Genomic DNA, 12,406 nt, shown 5'->3' with positions numbered 1-12,406 from the left:
GTTTTCTAGCATCACGTTAGGCAGCCCACCACCAACCCTCAAGCAAGTCAAGCTAACTGCAGGCTGTCTTTGATATTTGCTGTTACACAAGGGGGTCCTACAATTTGGCTTGGTTTAAGTACATCCGCAGAATGTTTACTGAAAGCAATATACATATATAATCCTTCATAGCCAGGATCCAAACCAGGAATGGCTTTCATCTTCACCCAATAAGAGGTCTGATAATAGACCCGAAAAGGTTTGTCTAAATGAAACAACCTCCTTAACTGCACATGACTCTTGATATAAGACTCTATATGGGAAGTCAGTCACACACATTCACCACTCCATACCATTAAAATGAAGAGAATCAAACACTTTCAAGGTTTAATTTCAAACGTTAATATATTTTCTATTTTATAGTGAACATATGCATCAGTTACCCCCATCTGCAGACACTGACATCATAAAAAAGGGGAAACGTTTGTAAGATGCCTCTTAAAATAAATATTTCTCTTTTATAAAATAATAAAACTTCAAATAAATATACTTTACACTAAACAATATGTTGAAAAATTAGAAAATAAAGGCTGACTCTTACTGTAACTGTACAATATACAGAAAGTCCAAAGAGTAGAAATATTAATTTTTCAATAAGTTGAAGCACAATCTAACCATTGGGATAGATTCACATTCCTCTGAATGTATATTAGTACATTTCGTGATTATGCCAGTACAGTGGCACCAAATTCACAGTTGTAAATATTATTCTTTATGTACAAAAATATAGCACATCATCTCTGGCAGAAAAAAAAACAAATTCATCTGCTAATTTTTACAAATGTTGCAAGTATTATTCACAAGTACATTGGAGTGTCTGTGTTGCTTTAGCTTATATCTTATGTGGCACAGATCACTGGGTCCTAGTCCGAGCTTGAGTAAAGGTTCTCTAACAAGCCTAGAGGTTAAGATGGCACTTAGAAAAATCACTGCAAACAGGATAAAAAGAAAAAACCTTCCCCCTGCCTTCTACCAACTGTACCAAGTTATGATTGCATATTTGTGTTAAAAGTAAGTCCAATTACTTTCTCATTTCTTGTAGTCAACCGCTGCTATGTGGGTTTCCCCAAACTTCTGGGCTGTAACTGTGGCACTTTACAACATACTGTATTTGACCTTTTACATCGGCATCCTGGCCTCTTTGCCCGGTCATAGCAGCCCTGGCACAACTTAAGGCAACCCTTGGCTGGAAGGTAACACCATAAACAAGGCAAAAATATTGACATGAGACCAATAGCAGACCAGCGAGTGCAGCAATGTGACTGGCTACAAGAACAGGGGTTGTCTGCACAATTGTCCTCGTCGTCATTCGAGCAGTGATAGAATAGGCACTTCACACAGCAAACACAAGTTCCATAGTCAATCACTTCCTGTGCTGAGCAAAGGCACTGCTTGTCACATATCCAGCAGGAGGGAAGAGTTCTTGGATAAGTGCATTCTTGGCACTTACATTTCCCGCAGCTCTCACACCTGTATGCATGTAAGCCCAAGTCCTCTTTACTGGAAGGCTTTAACTCCTCTGGTTTCAGCTCACCTTTGGGTTGTACACGAATTATCCTGTCAGCACCTAGCCCCGAAGATGAATAAGAAGGACCTAAAAGTCTTTGCTCTGATGAGCTGCTACTTGTGCTTGTCCTTATACTACTTCGTGATCCTGTACTCACGGACCGAGACAAAGACGCCTGTGATGAGGGATGCATTGGTGGAAGAGGGCTCCGGCTGAATTGCCTCTGGTCGGTTACCACATGTATTCTTTCATTTTTGTGCTGGGAAGTTTGGCGAGGAGCAGGTTTAACCCAAGGTCGAGGAGCCACAGTAGGCCCTTCAGTATACTCATTAGTGTTCCTTATGGCTCTTATCTGATCCAATGACAAAACGTGAACTTGCTGCGTCAAAATGTCCCTTGGGTCAATATCACCATGTGGTCTCCCGTTGTCACGCCGAGCCTGGAGTAAAGGCTGGGATCCGCTGCCATTTTGTACTCTGGCCTCCATCAGTACTCTGAAGAGTTTTCACTCCAGTAGGCCGAGAACACATCTGAAATCCTGTGGGAAGAAAAAAAAACAAAACAAAAACACGATTATTTATTCTGCAAGTGAGTTTCTGACAAAGTCTAGGTTTCAAGATGAAAATGAAAATTGGTTCTAAAAATACAGAAATTCTGAGAAGGTGAATACTATTCTCTACCCAAACAGTACATAGAGGTACTAGGAAAATAAATCTCTGTCCAAAGTTACACAGCACGCTCTGACATTTATCAGAAAAATCCCACCCAGTTCAGGCTGGACAATAAGTTGTAAACTAATCTCCTCATCTACAATTTCCTCTGCTGTATTTCTAAGAAAGACAAGCCACACATTCTATTTCTAGTATTTCCTCTGACACGCCACAGGCAGCAACAAAAAAAAAAAGACGCAGAAATCACAAAAAAAAACTAAAGTAATTCTCAAAAAAGGGTTAGAAGTCTAAGGAAATAGCTAGTATTCATTATATGCTCATGGCCTCATAGAATTGACAAGAAAAGTAGATGTAGCAGAGCTAATGTGGTCATGCAATGCTTCCACTGTAGCAACTTACCAAGTTAGGGAAAGGCAGTATTGTTACCAACAGTCCAGACTGATATCATGTGGAGTTGGAGGAAATGATACATATACATATAACATAGCACACAAGACACTGCTACACAACTCCTATGTAATGTAACAGTGGCTTATTACTTCCTCTCATTGTGAACGTGTCACAACAGGTGGAGGGAAACCAGGTTCCTCTTAGACTGCAGTAAAAGCTATTCAAAGGAACAGGAAACCAGCTGCCATTATGAGACTGTCGCTCTACTCAGGTCAGGACAATGTGAATGACAATGCTCCAAACACTTTACTATTCGCATAACAAACACTACCTGCATTTCCAGCAAAAGTCTTTATAGTCTGATGGCTTTGATACATTTGCCAAAGGCGCTGCTAACTAATCTAGATGAGGATGGACAGAATAATGCACATTATTCGTGGAATTTAGGAAGCGATCACCCTTCCAGCATTTCAGGATGAAGGGCCCTTTAATTACACAATCTATAGAATCAGGTATTCCCACAACCAGCATATCCTCTGCTAACTTGCTTGATAATGAAGGGATTGAGATCATTGCTGTGCAAACACTATCTGGGCCTATCTGAAGCTAAAGGTGAACAGATAGTGACCATTAGCAAATGATGCAGCTCCTTCACCAAAATACCAAGATCCAGCCGGAGCCATCATACAAAGATCAATATGGGGCTGTACCAAAGTGTTAAAGCGTGCTGCAAGACTAGACTCTTCTTATGGTCTAGGTACCCCCAACGTACACATATACATATAGCTGAGCTACTACAATTCACCATAGTAAACTGACAATTAGATGAACAACTGATCCATCGTCTGACTGTACTCACTATGGACAACATTACAAATATATAGACATGTACCAGAAAAGGGGATCAGGTGTATTAGAAACAATATCTCATTAGAAACTTAGTGTTTGGACAAACTACTGGCTGAATAATATCAAGTATCGAAGAGCAGAATGGCTGTGGAGTTTGGCTACTGGTCAATTACACAACAGAACAAGCCTAGTTAATAGCCACATTTATGCCTAAGGTGCCAAAATATCTGTGCACAATGATCACTTATTGCACTAGGTTTGCCTATAGTCCTACACAACTCAAACCGAATACCCAACTCCTAACTATGTGCATTGTGACTCCTCAAATTGTGCGATATCTATACATTAGACAAGAGTCTCACACACACAGTTATACACAAAGATATATATATATATATATATATACACAAAGATATATATATATATATATATATATATATATATATATATATATATATATACACACACACACGTTATGTTGGAACTCAATGTACAACTTGCTCAACAGCTCTGATGTAATGGCTGGCCATACGTTCCTCTCAAATTAGCTTTTTGTTAACGGAAATATATATTTCAACAAAATCTGAACGATGTTTCCATGGCTCTAATGGGAACTACCAGGTTTCCCTAAAAGTCAGCAGTGTTTCACGCCCAAGTTACACAACTGAACCTCTCAGAAAGTCTAAACTCCCTTAGAAGTATTCACAAAGTAAATAGTGCACAGACTTTTAGTTTAAAGATTGGAACTAGGAGTCAATGCATAGCAATGTGCTAAGCATGCAATACAAACTGCGCCTCTCAATATAGATAGTTACTGTCTTTATATATGTGGAAAGTTCTCCCTATTATAACCTACACAAAAACAACAGAGCTTGGATTTCCACTCATAGGCCTAATCTTCCATTGAGATCACCTTAGTGGCCTTAATAAAACAAACCCAATGAAATGTCAAGTCATGTAAAGCTTGTCATCACTATAGACGCTCGACATTGATCAAAAGTTGCAAAAGAAATTGTACAGTGCAGGAACCAAGTGCAACAATCCTCAGTGCACCATTTATGACGGAGCCGTCCTCGCGGTGGACTAGTCAAGCAAAGCTTTACTGCAAGACTGGAATTGAAAAGTAAATTGATATCCATCTTCGCAGGAGCAGACACAATCCACTGTCAGATCATTTGCTCTTTTCACTGGAGTTCAATATAGAAGTTACAGCCATGCCATTAACTTGAGAAACTTCACATTACACTTAGTGTCCAAAGCAAGAAGAACGTCAAAAGTACAGCAATATAAAAATAAACGCAGTTAAGTTACAAAAAGTTATATGGATACCCAAAGTCCCTTATAGTTCACTGCTGCTGACAATCGGTCAACTACTGCTTTAGATTGATGATCCTATCTGACAACCTAAAAAAGTTCCTAACATGGGAAGTATCCCCATTTAACATACATGGTACACATATCTTTATGTACATGTACAGAGACACACTTCATATCGGAGCATTCATACAGCTCTCACCAAGTAATCTTCATCTACAACATCTGTTAATCGGATTTATTCAGGATCAATCTATAGATTTCAAGTAGCCAACTACTCATCTATATTATATGTCTGCCACTTAAAGTCTAAAAAGTATCACTTATAACACACACTAATATATACAATATACACCATCCTGTTAATCACATTAACCAGGGTGAAACTATGTTTAGCAAGATATATATATATATATATATATATATATATATATATATACACATACTATATATATGCAACTCTGCCATGTAAAGTTCTTCAACAGGCCTCTACCCAACCTCAAGAGGCACCTCCACATGCATGTATGTGGCAAACTAACCAGATTTAGAAGAAGAAAAAAAACTTTCCTATCCTTCAGATTAATAAAGTAAACAGTTGAATCCCTCATAGGAAACACAGAAATGTTTCCTTTCTGGAAGAAGTGATACAATGTAATAATAAATATCACCAAATAAACTCCAACCCTGGAGAACAGGCTGTATATGGCAAACTCACAAGAAAGTTTCTGACAGTGCCAGCCTCCATGGCAGGGGATGAGGGTCTCCAGCCCAGGGTGGACGCTGCAGAACTTCATTAGCACACAGTGTGGATTGTGTTTGTCTGCTGTATGATGTCCTGTGTGAATGCGGTGCTGTCTCTAGGTTTCCTCTGCCCCCCCCCCGCCCCCCTGAAAACCCCATTAGGAGCCGAGTGTGTGATCAGACTGAGGATTAGAGGAGGGGGAAGGAGGAAGGAGTTTACTGTGGGGACAGGGCGAAAAGACATAAATAGCTCTTTAAACTAGACCACAACATTTCCGAAGCAGCTCAACAGCATCACATCCATCCTTCCCTGCATTCTAAATAGAAGGCAGTGCAAACCACAGAGTGGAAAGTGTGACTACACAAGAGCACAATATACGTGCACTTTATTGTAAACTGCACCAGCTGACATGTGTGCAGAGAATAGCACATGTATGCAGAGAATAGCACGTGTGCACAGAATAGTACATGTGTGCACAGAATAGTACATGTGTGCACAGAATAGTACATGTGTGCACAGAATAGTACATGTGTGCACAGAATAGTACATGTGTGCACAGAATAGTACATGTGTGCAGAGAATAGTACATGTGTGCAGGCTGCAGGACATAGGTGCAGGCTGCCTTACATAGAGCACAAGCTGTGCGACTTATCACCACTCAGATCACTCAACTTTCCAAAACAAGCCACGTTTCCGCTCCATGCACTGTATGCACTGCCCTGCAGCCAGGAACAATCCATACTGATCGGGGGTCCCCCACAGCCAGGGCCGACAACTAGTCACAAGAGGGGGTGCTCCGCCGCCCCCACCCCAGACTAATAGGGGTCCCACAGGCAGCGACGAACAACTTCTGCGCCTGCAAGGGTTAAGTGAGCTTTAACCCCATACTCACCGCAGCTGCACCACGACTCCCCTCTGCTCGGCAAGTTCTGCTAATAAATCCGCTCCCGGCTACAAAGTCGCACAGTCCGGTAGGAAAAGTCCCCAAATAAGCGAAGTAAAGTAAGTTCCAATAGAGAATCCCCAGAAGCGCTGCGGAGTCCGGCGCGGCTCCAACTTGTAGTATCCACAGAGGGCGGCCGTGCCCGGGACAGCAGAAGTGCTCACAAGTCACAGGAGAGCCGGCAGAGCAGTGTGACAGGGCGCCGCCGCCGCCTCAGCGTTGTTGTGCTCTGGGCTCGGAGGAGGAGGAGGTAGGGCAGTAAATGGCGTCATGTGGAACTGAGGAGGAACAGAGCAGTTGTTGTCCCAGAGGATATATCGCATCCGGTGCCTGCTCATTGGCTCTGCGGGGCTACATTCACTCACACTCCCAGCTCTGAGCCGCAGGAGGGAGCTCACGGGGCAATGGCCTCTGCTCCAGCACATAAGAGTGCAGTGGGTGGTGACTAGACGCTGTCCCAGAGCCGGCCCTTATATTGTTACTGCTGGGCCATCCCTATACACCGAGTATACACAGCTCTGACAGGACTAGTACAGCATATGGTCACTGGGCCATCCCTATATACTAGTATACACAACTCTGACAGGATGGATAACAGGACTAGTACAGTATATGGTTACTGGGCCATCCCTATATACCAGTATACACAGCTCAGAGAGGACTAGTACAGTATATGGTCACTGGGCCATCCCTATATACTAGTATACATAGCTCTGACAGGACGGATAACAGGACTAGTACAGTATATGGTTACTGGGCCATCCCTATATACTAGTATACACAACTCTGACAGGATGGATAACAGGACTAGTACAGTATATGGTTACTGGGCCATCCCTATATACCAGTATACACAGCTCTGAGAGGACTAGTACAGTATATGGTCACTGGGCCATCCCTATATACTAGTATACATAGCTCTGACAGGACGGATAACAGGACTAGTACAGTATATGGTTACTGGGCCATCCCTATATACTAGTATACACAGCTCTGACAGGACGGATAACAGGACTAGTACTGTATATGGTTACTGGGCCATCCCTATACACCGAGTATACACAGCTCTGACAGGACTAGTACAGTATATGGTCACTGGGCCATCCCTATACACCGAGTATACACAGCTCTGATAGGACAGATAACAGGACTAGTACAGTATATGGTTACTGGGCCATCCCTATATACTAGTATAAACAGCTCTGACAGGACGGATAACAGGACTAGTACAGTATATGGTTACTGGGCCATCCCTATATACCAGTATACACAGCTCTGACAGGACGGATAACAGGACTAGTACAGTATATGGTTACTGGGCCATCCCTATATACTAGTATACACAACTCTGACAGGATGGATAACAGGACTAGTACAGTATATGGTTACTGGGCCATCCCTATATACCAGTATACACAGCTCAGAGAGGACTAGTACAGTATATGGTCACTGGGCCATCCCTATATACTAGTATACATAGCTCTGACAGGACGGATAACAGGACTAGTACAGTATATGGTTACTGGGCCATCCCTATATACTAGTATACACAGCTCTGACAGGATGGATAACAGGACTAGTACAGTATATGGTTACTGGGCCATCCCTATATACTAGTATACACAACTCTGACAGGATGGATAACAGGACTAGTACAGTATATGGTTACTGGGCCATCCCTATATACCAGTATACACAGCTCTGAGAGGACTAGTACAGTATATGGTCACTGGGCCATCCCTATATACTAGTATACATAGCTCTGACAGGACGGATAACAGGACTAGTACAGTATATGGTTACTGGGCCATCCCTATATACTAGTATACACAGCTCTGACAGGACGGATAACAGGACTAGTACTGTATATGGTTACTGGGCCATCCCTATACACCGAGTATACACAGCTCTGACAGGACTAGTACAGTATATGGTCACTGGGCCATCCCTATACACCGAGTATACACAGCTCTGATAGGACAGATAACAGGACTAGTACAGTATATGGTTACTGGGCCATCCCTATATACTAGTATACACAGCTCTGACAGGACGGATAACAGGACTAGTACAGTATATGGTTACTGGGCCATCCCTATATACCAGTATACACAGCTCTGACAGGACGGATAACAGGACTAGTACAGTATATGGTTACTGGGCCATCCCTATATACCAGTATACACAGCTCTGACAGGACGGATAACAGGACTAGTACAGTATATGGTTACTGGGCCATCCCTATATACTAGTATACACAGCTCTGACAGGACGGATAACAGGACTAGTACAGTATATGGTTACTGGGCCATCCCTATATACTAGTATACACAGCTCTGACAGGATGGATAACAGGACTAGTACAGTATATGGTTACTGGGTCATCCCTATATACCAGTATACACAGCTCTGACAGGACGGATAACAGGACTAGTACAGTATATGGTTACTGGGCCATCCCTATATACCAGTATACACAGCTCTGACAGGATGGATAACAGGACTAGTACAGTTTATGGTTACTGGGCCATCCCTATATACTAGTATACACAGCTCTGACAGGACGGATAACAGGACTAGTATATTATATTATTACTGGGCCATCCCTATATACCAGTATACACAGCTCTGACAGGATGGATAACAGGACTAGTACAGTATATGGTTACTGGGCCATCCCTATATACTAGTATACACAGCTCTGACAGGATGGATAATAGGACTAGTATATATTATATTATTACTGGGCCATCCCTATATACCAGTATACACAGCTCTGACAGGATGGATAACAGGACTAGTACAGTATATGGTTACTGGGCCATCCCTATATACCAGTATACACAGCTCTGACAGGATGGATAACAGGACTAGTACAGTATATGGCTACTGGGCCATCCCTATATACTAGTATACACAGCTCTGACAGGATGGATAACAGGACTAGTATATATTATATTATTACTGGGCCATCCCTATATACCAGTATACACAGCTCTGACAGGATGGATAACAGGACTAGTACAGTATATGGTCACTAGGCCATCCCTATATACTAGTATACACAGCTCTGACAGGATGGATAACAGGACTAGTACTGTATATGGTTACTGGGCCATCCCTATATACTAGTATACACAGCTCTGACAAGATGGATAACAGGACTAGTACAGTATATGGTTACTGGGCCATCCCTATACACCGAGTATACACAGCTCTGACAGGACTAGTACAGTATATGGTCACTGGGCCATCCCTATACACCGAGTATACACAGCTCTGACAGGACAGATAACAGGACTAGTACAGTATATGGTCACTGGGCCATCCCTATACACCGAGTATACACAGCTCTGACAGGACGGATAACAGGACTAGTACAGTATATGGTTACTGGGCCATCCCTATACACCGAGTATACACAGCTCTGACAGGACAGATAACAGGACTAGTACAGTATATGGTCACTGGGCCATCCCTATACACCGAGTATACACAGCTCTGACAGGACGGATAACAGGACTAGTACAGTATATGGTTACTGGGCCATCCCTATATACTAGTATACACAGCTCTGACAGGACTAGTACAGTATATGGTCACTGGGCCATCCCTATACACCGAGTATACACAGCTCTGACAGGACAGATAACAGGACTAGTACAGTATATGGTCACTGGGCCATCCGTATACACAGCTCTGACAGGACGGATAACAGGACTCGTACAGTATATGGTTACTGGGCCATCCCTATATACTAGTATACACAGCTCTGACAGGACGGATAACAGGACTAGTACAGTATATGGTTACTGGGCCATCCCTATATACTAGTATACACAGCTCTGACAGGACGGATAACAGGACTAGTACAGTATATGGTTACTGGGCCATCCCTATATACTAGTATACACAGCTCTGACAGGATGGATAACAGGACTAGTACTGTATATGGTTACTGGGCCATCCCTATACACCGAGTATACACAGCTCTGACAGGACTAGTACAGTATATGGTCACTGGGCCATCCCTATACACCGAGTATACACAGCTCTGATAGGACAGATAACAGGACTAGTACAGTATATGGTTACTGGGCCATCCCTATATACTAGTATACACAGCTCTGACAGGACGGATAACAGGACTAGTACAGTATATGGTTACTGGGCCATCCCTATATACTAGTATACACAGCTCTGACAGGACGGATAACAGGACTAGTACAGTATATGGTTACTGGGCCATCCCTATATACCAGTATACACAGCTCTGACAGGATGGATAACAGGACTAGTACAGTATATGGTTACTGGGCCATCCCTATATACTAGTATACACAGCTCTGACAGGACGGATAACAGGACTAGTACAGTATATGGTTACTGGGCCATCCCTATATACTAGTATACACAGCTCTGAGAGGATGTATAACAGGACTAGTACAGTTTATGGTTACTGGGCCATCCCTATATACTAGTATACACAGCTCTGACAGGACGGATAACAGGACTAGTATATTATATTATTACTGGGCCATCCCTATATACCAGTATACACAGCTCTGACAGGATGGATAACAGGACTAGTACTGTATATGGTTACTGGGCCATCCCTATATACTAGTATACACAGCTCTGACAGGATGGATAACAGGACTAGTACAGTATATGGTTACTGGGCCATCCCTATATACTAGTATACACAGCTCTGACAGGACGGATAACAGGACTAGTATATTATATTATTACTGGGCCATCCCTATATACCAGTATACACAGCTCTGACAGGATGGATAACAGGACTAGTACAGTATATGGTTACTGGGCCATCCCTATATACTAGTATACACAGCTCTGACAGGATGGATAATAGGACTAGTATATATTATATTATTACTGGGCCATCCCTATATACCAGTATACACAGCTCTGACAGGATGGATAACAGGACTAGTACAGTATATGGTTACTGGGCCATCCCTATATACCAGTTTACACAGCTCTGACAGGATGGATAACAGGACTAGTACAGTATATGGCTACTGGGCCATCCCTATATACTAGTATACACAGCTCTGACAGGATGGATAACAGGACTAGTATATATTATATTATTACTGGGCCATCCCTATATACCAGTATACACAGCTCTGACAGGATGGATAACAGGACTAGTACAGTATATGGTCACTAGGCCATCCCTATATACTAGTATACACAGCTCTGACAGGATGGATAACAGGACTAGTACTGTATATGGTTACTGGGCCATCCCTATATACTAGTATACACAGCTCTGACAAGATGGATAACAGGACTAGTACAGTATATGGTTACTGGGCCATCCCTATACACCGAATATACACAGCTCTGACAGGACTAGTACAGTATACGGTCACTGGGCCATCCCTATACACCGAGTATACACAGCTCTGACAGGACAGATAACAGGACTAGTACAGTATATGGTCACTGGGCCATCCCTATACACCGAGTATACACAGCTCTGACAGGACGGATAACAGGACTAGTACAGTATATGGTTACTGGGCCATCCCTATATACTAGTATACACAGCTCTGACAGGACTAGTACAGTATATGGTCACTGGGCCATCCCTATACACCGAGTATACACAGCTCTGACAGGACAGATAACAGGACTAGTACAGTATATGGTCACTGGGCCATCCGTATACACAGCTCTGACAGGACGGATAACAGGACTAGTACAGTATATGGTTACTGGGCCATCCCTATATACTAGTATACACAGCTCTGACAGGACGGATAACAGGACTAGTACAGTATATGGTTACTGGGCCATCCCTATATACTAGTATACACAGCTCTGACAGGACGGATAAAAGGACTAGTACAGTATATGGTTACTGGGCCATCCCTATATACTAGTATACACAGCTCTGACAGGATGGATAACAGGACTAG

General features: G+C 42.6%; 1 protein-coding gene across 2 annotated transcripts; it reads right to left on the bottom strand.

Annotated features, from left to right (window-relative positions):
- Positions 1–352: 352 nt before the first annotated feature.
- On the bottom strand, positions 353–6,811 carry SPRY2 (sprouty RTK signaling antagonist 2). Of its 2 annotated transcripts, none has more exons than XM_075265385.1 (2): positions 6,405–6,811; positions 353–2,084 (listed from the first exon to the last, which is right to left on the bottom strand). In XM_075265385.1, the coding sequence occupies exon 2, from the start codon at positions 2,031–2,033 to the stop codon at positions 1,092–1,094; it is 942 nt and encodes a 313-aa protein (XP_075121486.1). In that variant the 5' UTR covers positions 2,034–2,084; positions 6,405–6,811; the 3' UTR covers positions 353–1,091. The 2 variants fall into 2 exon arrangements, with proteins under 2 accessions (XP_075121486.1, XP_075121487.1); XM_075265386.1 differs by lacking the exon at positions 6,405–6,811 and adding an exon at positions 5,486–6,023.
- Between the last annotated feature and the right edge of the window lie 5,595 nt (positions 6,812–12,406).

Source organism: Leptodactylus fuscus, chromosome 2 (genome assembly GCF_031893055.1).
Source record: "Leptodactylus fuscus isolate aLepFus1 chromosome 2, aLepFus1.hap2, whole genome shotgun sequence".
Taxonomy (NCBI): domain Eukaryota; kingdom Metazoa; phylum Chordata; class Amphibia; order Anura; family Leptodactylidae; genus Leptodactylus; species Leptodactylus fuscus.
Note: the sequence above shows the minus strand (reverse complement) of the source record. Positions and strands in the feature narration are given on the sequence as shown.

Excerpts from the sequence above, each read along its gene's own strand:
- SPRY2 (XM_075265385.1), bottom strand. The coding sequence starts at position 2,033 with ATGGAGGCCAGAGTACAAAATGGCAGCGGATCCCAGCCTTTACTCCAG.